This window comes from Ciconia boyciana, chromosome 1 (genome assembly GCF_034638445.1).
Source record: "Ciconia boyciana chromosome 1, ASM3463844v1, whole genome shotgun sequence".
In the NCBI taxonomy this organism is placed as follows: domain Eukaryota; kingdom Metazoa; phylum Chordata; class Aves; order Ciconiiformes; family Ciconiidae; genus Ciconia; species Ciconia boyciana.
In genome coordinates this window covers 93236799-93246729 of record NC_132934.1, presented here as the reverse complement: position 1 = coordinate 93246729, position 9931 = coordinate 93236799, and the positions used below count along the sequence as shown (strand labels likewise).

Below are 9931 nucleotides of genomic sequence, written 5' to 3'. Positions count from 1 at the left end.
GAGGGCAAGGGCTGCTTCTTGTGCAATCATTGATCTGGTCTTGGCAAGTGCCTGTTTGGCAGTAGAAAGTGCTGAAATGTCCAGTTGCTATCTCTGGGATTGTATTCATGATAGCACTAGCTAAAGTTAGGCTAACTTCGGGGGGGGAAGTTACCTTGTGTGATAACAACCACAATGCAAAGCTCTTCAGCGGTACTTATTACTACATACGGTAGCTAAGTCCCCTCTGTGTTACTACCTCCAGCAGCACATCAGTTTAAAACACCCACTTAATATGGTTAGAGCCTTCCCTTTGTCGACCTGACATAGGAGAGAGATGACACTTGAGGTTATATTAAATTAACCCCCACAAGTAATGACTGCTCGTTGCTATTTCTGCTAAGTTTAATGCCTATAATGTGCCTTGTGCTGGTCTTCTGAATGTTATTCCAGCTGTAAAAGCAGATGGTAAATGTGTAGATTCTCTTCAATGACTGTCAAATGTATAATTAAAATGTAAGAGAACTTTCAACCAGTTGCTCTTGTGTGTTCTTCCTAGACCATAAATTGCTTTTTAGTGTTTGCACCAGAAGTGGAACTGAAAATTCTCTGTTCTTACTTCTGGAATTAACCTTGTTATATGTTAGTAAGAATTTTCTGTTGTTATCTTTTAGACAAAAATGCAAAATGGTTTGCTTGTATGGGGGATTTTTTTTGTTCTTCTTATTTTGAGAGACTTTTTTTTCTCTGTTTTTCTAAGAAAGAAGATAATTTGAATACATACCAAGAGAGTGGAAAAATGTCTGGGAAACCATTGGCAGCCCTCTTTAATGATGTGACCCACTGTAGCAATCGCTGACTTGTCTGCCATGGCTGTAGAATGAGAACGCTTACTGGTTTTTTGTTCTAAAGTACTTTGAGCTCCATAAGAAGAAAAGTCTTCTAGAAATTTTGTTTGGTTGATAAATTAAGATACTGGTTGAGCTTTTCACACTTCCCACATGTGACAGTCACCTAATAAATAAGTGGCTGTCATAAGAATGGAGGTCTGTTGGGTCTCGCACAGTAGGCTTAATTTATGCCTCATGTCCTCCCCTTTCCCCTTAGCTAATGCCCTTTGTAGCTCATTATTGCAGCCTTTCTGTCTCTTCCCCCTATTGCTCAGTGGTTACATGTGCCAAATACAGATGATTGGCCTGACTGAAGACCCAAGAGGCACTTGGAACTTGAGCTATGGGAAAACACGCCCTACAGTGGCAATGCAGCCACTTTCTGACTGGGACCAGATCCCCAGGGAGCCTGGGGAGACATTATCATAGAATCATAGAAAGGTCCCCCATTTGGAAGGGACCTTTGAAGATCATCTCATCCACCGTGCCCCTGCCTTGGGCAGGAACATCTTTCACTAGATCAGGGTGCTCAAAGCCTCATCCAACCTGATCTTGAACACTTCCAATGATAGAGTGTCCACAACTTCTCTAGGCAACTTGTTCCAGTGTCTCGCCACCCTCATCATAAAGAATTCTTCCTTATGTCCAATCTAAATCTATTCTCTTTCAGTTTAAAACCATTCCCCCTTGTCCTGTCACTACAGGCCTTGGTAAAAGTCTTTCTCTTTCTTATAAGCCCCCTTTAAGTATTGAAAGGCTGCAATAAAGTCTCCCTGGAGCCTTCTCCTCTCCAGGCTGACCAACCCCAATTCTTTCAGCCTTTCTTCATAGGAGGGGTGTTCCAGACCTCTGATCAGTTTTCGTGGCTCTCTGGACCTGCTCTAACAGGTCCATATCTTTCTTGGGCTGGGGACCCCGGAGCTGGATGTTTCCCCTGGGTAAGTTTTGACAGCTGGCTCAGATGTATGCCCATCTTGTCAGCCTGTGCAAAAAGACTTGGGCATGGGGAAAGAAGAAATGTGAGAGGGGTGCACACTTACCCCTGTGCACCATTTGGTTAATGCATTTGTTAGAAATGGATGATAAAATACCAATGGGCGTAACAGCCGCAAGTAAGTTCCAACTGTCAGAGCAGTGAGGTTACAGCACAAGCCTTCGCACAGGAACAGTGGGAGCAAAATTCAGCCCAGCTCTACCTACTGTTAATGTGGAATTTGGTCAACTTATGAAAGGGGCCCCTGTGACATGGCTGCCTGCAAAAGTAGAGGACTCAGTGACCCAGGAGCTGCCTTCCATGTCTCTTAGGCTCAGGTCAGACTGACCCTCCATTACCAAATCTCAATAACAGGTCCAGAGTCCTCCACAGCTTCTTGCCTGTCCCACCGAGCTGGATGTGCTTGCAAAAGAGCAAATGGGGAAACAAAGCAGGACCTTTGACCCCTTGCTATTGCTATATTAGCTCTGCATAAATGACAGTGTCTCAGATGAGCATCTACCTCAGCTTTGGCCTGAGAGAAAAAGCAGGACAGGTAAGAGCTGAACTCTCTGTTATGGGTGGTATGGACTTTGTGACTGCTTTATCTAGGACACAGAGAAGTGAGCGGAGGTGGTCTTCTATTTTGCCCCATTTCTTATTGCAAGCCAAAGTGTGAGCCCTTCTCACGCTCCATAGCCAGGAATATTGCTGAAACGGAGGAGGGTGGGAGTGCTTGAGGTGACCTGGATTGAAGCTGAGTGATGGATGCTCTATAAGACACTCATAGGAGGGTCAAGCCCATGGTAGGGATTGCAGCGTTTCAGTGTTGGAAGATACATAACCTTTTCCCAGCTGCCTTCACCACAGGGACTAGAGGCTCTAAAGCAGGTAAGATCACCTCTTTATGCTCTTGGGAAGCAAAATTATACCTTTTGTCCACAAAGGGAGAAACTGGTTCTAGGATTAAAAATCAAGGAAGGGTGGTAATGGAGCAACTGCTGCTGGTCAGCAAACGTCCAGTTAATTGAGTGGTAGCTTTTGGAGGTAATCTGTGCACAGAAGGAAATCAAAATGGATGGAAATTTCCTTACCGTGGGATAAGAAGGAGCATTGACTTGTAGCTACCTGGCACAAGATTTAGCAAAGCATTCACATGTAATGGACTTGCAACCTTTTTTGCCATAGCAATTCCTAACACTGCAATATTTTCTTCATGTTGCTCTGAGTGATGCAGCCCTCTAATACAGGGCATAAATAAATTTTAACTTCTAAACACCTTTTTAAGTGCAGCGTGTTTGAAAAGCTTGTTTAGATGTAATGTCTTCTTTTCAATGTACTAAGTACCAAATTTTCAAGAGTTCCTCCAATTCTGACTTTTTTAATACATAAAATAAAGGAGGTTGGATGAAGCTAAAGTTCACACTTACTCCCTTTTGAGAACTTGTTCTGCCTGGGCTACTATCTGCTTCATTAATCCCAGTGTGGAAAAGACAAGAGAACCTAGTTGGGTAGTTGGGTCTTTCCTCAACTATTGCAAGACAAAATACTCAGATCACCAGGATCATACTCAGATCACTAAGAAGATCACCGTATGTGACGCACTCACTAGCACAATGTTCTTTAGAGCAATTAAAAAAAAAATCAAACAAAAAAATCCCACATTATGAATTTTACAGTTGTACTTATGTGCGGAGGAAACCTGTTCTGACCTCTGCCAGTTTTAGTGGTTTGCTCATGTGCTGAAACAAGGAATTTTAGCTCTCATATAAAAGAAGTAGCTTTAGCTGTCACATATTTCCTGGAGCTCTGAAAGCTATTGTTCAATGTGGATATTTGTGATTTTATAAATAAAAGGACACTTTCATTTTTATACGATCTTTTCCTCACTTCTTCAGAGGAAATGCCCCATGATCTTTCCTGTTCTCTTCTTCATTTATTGGTTAGGTTTGTTGCAAAAATCTGGTGTTTAACTGACATGTTTTATTTCTCTGAAAACAAACAAAACATTGTATGCTGATTCCAGCAGGTCTCTTGGTGTATAGAGTGGAACTAGTACTGCAAACCATGCTGCAATCCAGGGCACTGGTGATAGCTCTGATTCTGCTCCTTAGCACCACTCTCCCTGGTAAGTCTGAAGAGCTTTTCTGTCTGCCTGAGACAAGGCTCAGCTCTATGGGTTCTCACTTGCTTCAGAGAAGTCTAATCTATACATAAAGTAAGACTGAAGCCCAGTAACACAGTTCAAGACCATGAATATATAATGCTTGGCAGCATGAAACAAGTCAGTAGGGGCCTGGCACGAGAATTGTCTGTACCTGGTGCAAATACTCTGCCATGTAAGGCCTATGACCTAGGTGTCCAAAAATGAGTGATGAGGTGCTGCCAGATGCTGCTAGAGCGAATTCTGGGGGAGGCTTTGAATCTCAGAATTTCAAGTTTCTCCACTGTGCCAGGGGAAGATATCAGAGACACAGTGACTGGAGAAGCCTCATGGTTTTTTGCCTCCTCTTTCTCAGAAGTGCACTCAAAGTCCATCTATGAGAGAGACCGTCGTGACTGGTTGGTCATCCCCGATGCAATTGCAGCTTACATCTATGAAACTGTGAACAAGATGTCCCCTAAAGTCGGTCAGTTCTTGGTGGATGCTTCCCAGACTCCAGTAGTTGTTGTGACCAGGTATGGAAAGATCCTCTGTGCTAACGCTGCAATAGCCATGGGTGAAAAGGGAGAGGGAGGAGTGGGAGAAAGAACTAATTAATCAAGTATCTATATGGGGAGACCCAATGGGAAATGAATCAGCAACCAAAGCCTGATGTGACTACAATGGGAGCGAGGTGCTGGAAGGTGGGGTGCGACGATATGGTTTCACATGAAAGTGCAAGCTCTTCCCAGGGATGCACATTGAACATGACAATGCTCGTGGGGATAGCAGGTACTGCTCTTTATACATGGGTAATGAGGGAGGGGGCCACTGGCTGGTGGGGGATCAGCCCCCCTGGAAGGGTGCTGCGGTGCTGTCGGTGAGGGGCTGAGTACTGAAGGTGCCAGGAAACACTGCTGTCACTTGATGCAAATCACAGAATTGGCTCTAGCTGTGAATACATATTCCTCAAAGAAGGGGAATGAGTTTCCTCCCAAAAGGAAAAGCATAATGATCCTAGAGATACAGTTTCATGTAACTCATGGCAAACACATACTGCCTATTCCTGTCTTCTGAGGAAAGCCCCTCTAGGACTGCTGAGGAGCTTTGCACTCTTAGTGACAGGCAGTGTGATAACTACAGCAGATGGAGATTAACCCTCATGTATTTGTGTATCTTACTACATACACTGTCGTCTCCTGCAGGAACTTCCTCATCAGAGAAACAACTAAACTCAGTATACTGGCTGAACAGCTGATGGAAAAAATAAAGAACCTGTGGTACACAAAAGTCCTAGGCTACTAGCCAGATGAAGATAAGTCAGTGTTTCCTGATGTGAGTTGGTAACACCCTGCAGTGTTCTCTTTCCCCCTGCGCCTACTACGGACCAAGATCAGTCAATAAGACAGAATCGATGCTCCTCTTAATGCCACTAGAGGGAACCCATCTTCAAAGACCAAAGGATGGAAGGCATCTGCTGAAGCTTCCCCCGAAAAAACCCCCGCAGCTGGGCATGGGGAAGGCAATGAGATTGTAGAGCTCTTCTGTAGCTAAATCCTGAAAATTAATTCCTCCTGAATGGCTTGGCCATTGCCCCTCTAATAAAAAATGTTGGTTGTTACACTTCCTTAAGTTCCCTGTTTGTGTTGACTGTTACAAAATCATACCCACCTTGGCATCCCATTCTGCTGAGAAGGTAGCTGTGATTCACAAGAAGTTGTTGCAGGCAATGCTAACAAGCCCTGACCTTTCAGGCACTTCTAACTAAGCTCAGGTTCTTCTTGGGTGGAGGGGGCGCTACCTGCGCATCTTTCAGGGTAGCCACAGCATAGCAACTGTAACCTCACATCTGGAAAAAACATGAAATTTAAGTCCTACTGATTGTGCTCCCTGGTTAGGTAAGAAGCAAGTAGGTGCACCTCTATCAAGTGTCTGAAGATTTCAGATCATTTGGGAAAACAAGTGCCAGTAAACTGAACTGTCTATCAATCTGAGCAGGACTTTGAAAATATGTTTCATCAGACAACCAGTAAGGCTACTGGATAGCCTTTCCGAAGGAGAAACAAAGGGAAAATTTCTCACTATCTTCAAGATGGAGGGTGACCAATTTATGAGAGGGGCACCTATGCCCAGGACTGTCTATGAAGACCTGGCAGGTCCTTGTCAGCCCTGTGTAACTGCCTCATCTCAGATGCCCACATTGGATAAAGAAATCCATCTACGTTATCATTAAGCAAGCAGAAACAAGTAGGCAATTTGTCTGAAATCACAATGGGAGACTGCGGCAGAGGCTAAACCAAAACCCTGCCAGCCTGAGATCTAGGAGTCACGTGCACATGGGCAGAGCTACTGCTTAGAAGGGAGAGCATTGCTACAACTGGCAAAAGGAGATTTGCCTAATAACTGCAAAGCAACACTACTGTCTTTTAAGGTGCATCTCCATTTACTTTCCCCTCATCGAGGTCTTACACCTAAAACTTTGTTCTGCTTCAGCATTACCCTTAACTATCTGTCAGGGCTTGAGAGCACCAGTACTGGCCCTCACCTGGGACCTTCATCTGTGCACCCTGCCTATGGACCCAGGAGCCACATCTAAGCTCAGGCTCTGGGCACCCAGACCTGTGGCTGCTCCCTGCTGTCTTGGCTTACTGGTGGGTTTTCTTGCATGGATGCTGGACCTACATTGTAGGTAGCCTCATTCTATCCTTGGCTGTGCTTTCTGGATGGACTTTGGACCTATGCTGTAGCCTTGCCTCCAACTCTGCCTCCTGGTGTCCTGAGTGGGCTCCCTGGTATGGCTGAAGGACCCTGTCACAGTTACTAGCTTGCCTCTGCTTGGGTACAGTGGGACTGTGCCCTGGCTGGGGGCATCACTACCTGTGCTGCGGTCTCTGCTGGCTCCTGGCTTGTCCTCCCTCTTGGAACATCCTAGCTCTTGCTGCTCCCTGACACTACTTCTAGATTATCAGGTAATCAACAATTGAGTAGGGGAAGCAGGAAAAGCAGAGAAGCCCAAGGAGGAACTGGGAGATGTCAGTGTTTGGCCCTTCCAATGGAAGTGTGCAAGAGAGCAAAGGGAGAGATGGGGGGTGACAGAGAGAAGGGAGAAGCAATAGAGATTGAAGGAAGTAAAAGAATCAGCAGCGATTGCTCTAAAAGCTGAATGTATTTCCTCAAGGCTATCCCTTCCCTCCCCCCCGCTGGGTTTGACTATGGAAATTAACTCAAATAGCTGACAAAAGGCTAATTAACAGATGAATGCTATATTTCATCCAGTATCTCTGTGCCAACCTCCACTAGTATTGGTGGGAGAACTGCCCTGACCCCACGTACACAGTTCCAGGCCTTTATTTTAACCTGTTCTCCACATTTTACAACAGTATTTGACCATCTCAGGAGAGCAGGCTTTGCTATTGTTCAGTTTCAATACTCCTATTGCTTGGGCAGCATTGGGAGTGGGGGAAGAATGCCCTAAGCTAACAGTAAGGCTCCTTCTCCAACCTGAAGTGCTAGATACTGAAAATGTGTGTGTGTCCACTTTCTTTCTCAATGATCAGAAAGACTTACTGCCAGCAGTACTTGATTCTCCAAAGCTTCCTATTGCCCCGGTCTGAATTCCTTCTCCCAAGATCTTTGCTACTGAGAAGAGTTTGCTTCAGAACAAACCTGAACATTTTGTAGCTGTTGTCCTGTTGGAGCAATTTGGTGGACTATCGACAATACAGGAGAAATGAGTCCCCTATATTTTGGGGTTGCTTATTTTGTTGTTTTGTTTTGATTTTGTAATTATCAGTCGGATCAACTACCAATATAAACTTGCACTTAGCCATTTGTCTGGAATAAAAAATCTCATTTCGCATTTTCTGTGTCTCAGCAACTGCTTGGTACCATGCACAATCAGAATGAAATCAGTGTCCCCATGCAGAGAAGCAAGTTCTTCCATCTCCGGTTGCTTCACCACTTCTGCAGAGCTCTTTTACAGACTTAATTGCTGCCTGTTTTGCTTAGACTGTCTGCACTTCCCTGGTCACACATGAATGTGCACAGGCATATGTATTATGTAAATGTACCAGTGTTTAGAAGGTTTAGAAAACCCAAGTGCAGTTTGGGCTGATAAGAGCGCTTACCACATGAAAAAGCCAGAAACTTCAGCTCTTTCAGCTAGAGATGATTTCCTACCTGTTTATTTTGCATGTGTCTGCTCAGTCTTTCTCTCTTTTTTCCCAAATATAACCCTTGTAGGAGAAGCCCTGCAGCTTAAATCTCCTCTTGCCCCAGGCAAGAATTCAGCATTCCGAGTTTCCTCAGGATAGAGCTTGTTCTTTTGGCACTTCAAAAGTATTTCTTCCTGAAAGAGTGAAAGTCATGAGTCGTATGAAAGAGCCTGAATGTGCCCTTAAGAATTTGGTGTCCTGGAAATTGTTGCTTCAGCCTTTTCAATCTATTTGTATGCACTGCCAAAAAGGGTAGGAAAAAGTTTGGCAAGGATAGGGGGCTCATGTTGCATTTTGAGGCTGTTGCATGACTTCATCAATGCAACCCAGCGGCATTTCTGTATTGCATCACTGCATAGCTGGAGCAGAGCAGTACCTGGTATGAATTCCATGCTCAAGCTTAACAAAGTTTTGATATTTTGTTAAATGAACTTAATTATAACCCTTTTGCTCTTCTGCAATGTAACCTCCAGAAAATCCAACCCAGCTACATGCTGATTAGCTGTTTGATATCTGACTGATTTTAGTATACGGGCAAAACTGAATCAGCCCATAGATCTCTGTATTTGTTGGTACTCTGAATCTCCTGATCATGTTGTTGTCTATGTGTTTTTATTCTTTAAAAGAAGTAAACAGAAAACCTTCGAGATGGTTAATCTGCTGTACAATCTACAAGGTAGGGAAACCTATGAAAAGCAAAGTAGACAACCTCCCACTGCCAATTCTGACCCTGACGTTACTGGCATCACGGTCATCACCTTTAAGGTGGGTTCCTTAAAGGCAGAAACTAGCAGCTGAGATAGCATTCAGGCTGGGATCAGGTAGGAAAAAAAAGCATTTTATCCCAAAAGGGATCCTGGGGCAAATTAATGGGACAGGTAATGAGGGGGCCATATGTTTTACTCTCAGAGTTACAATATTTCACATCTACTCCCACTTTTCAGTAGGAAAAACCAGCTTAATCTGTAATTTCTTTGTAAAATAGGGATGGAAATCACTTCCCAAGTGATGTCTGTGAGAGTTCACCAAGTGCTTCAAGATTCTTGGAGAGGCTTCGTAAGTGAAGCGTTCATTTCAGTGAGATTCATGTCACAGAAACTTTCTTTGTGAGTAATCATCATTGACTTAGCAGCTTTGGGAAAGCTTGTGGTGTAACTGGTTCAACTGAGTCCACTGAAATGAAATCTTAAGAAATGTCAGTTTTCTGCTGTTTCCGAGATGGATGAATAACACCTCCTGTGCTCCTGATTTCTGCAAAAATACCCTTTTTCGAAAAGTATTTATCATGGTGAATATTTTACACCATTTTCAGTGGCTCAGAGTGTTGATGGCACAGAACTGTTTGGCCTTTACACTTACTAGTTCCCCTCACCTCTTACTTTAACACTTGGAAAAATCACAAATTAATGCTAACGAATGAACGTCTCGGGCTCTGTGCTGCTGTGAGCAGTGGCGGCTGTCCGTGTCGGTAAACAGCCCAAGTCCTTCAGTAGCAGAAACCCCACCACGAGGCCTTCTCTCCTTCCAAGGAGAGACGACGAGGACTGGAAAAGGTTATGTAAAATATTTGACATTTATGGCTGGTAGTCACACTTGACGAGCCATGTGGTGATTTCCCCTACACACACACACCACGCACACACATTTCCATCTGAAGGTATTGTATTTTTTGTCTGCTGGTGATGGCAGTGCACGGCTGTGCGGGCAGGGACAGAGAGGTGCGACTGCTGCC

General features: G+C 44.3%; 1 protein-coding gene across 1 annotated transcript; it reads left to right on the top strand.

Moving 5' to 3' along the window:
• Nucleotides 1-3855: 3855 nt before the first annotated feature.
• Nucleotides 3856-5290, top strand: LOC140646923 (apovitellenin-1). The gene is made up of 3 exons (XM_072851283.1): nt 3856-3970; nt 4362-4521; nt 5191-5290. The coding sequence occupies exons 1-3, from the start codon at nt 3856-3858 to the stop codon at nt 5288-5290; spliced, it is 375 nt and encodes a 124-aa protein (XP_072707384.1).
• The last annotated feature ends 4641 nt before the right edge of the window (nt 5291-9931 follow it).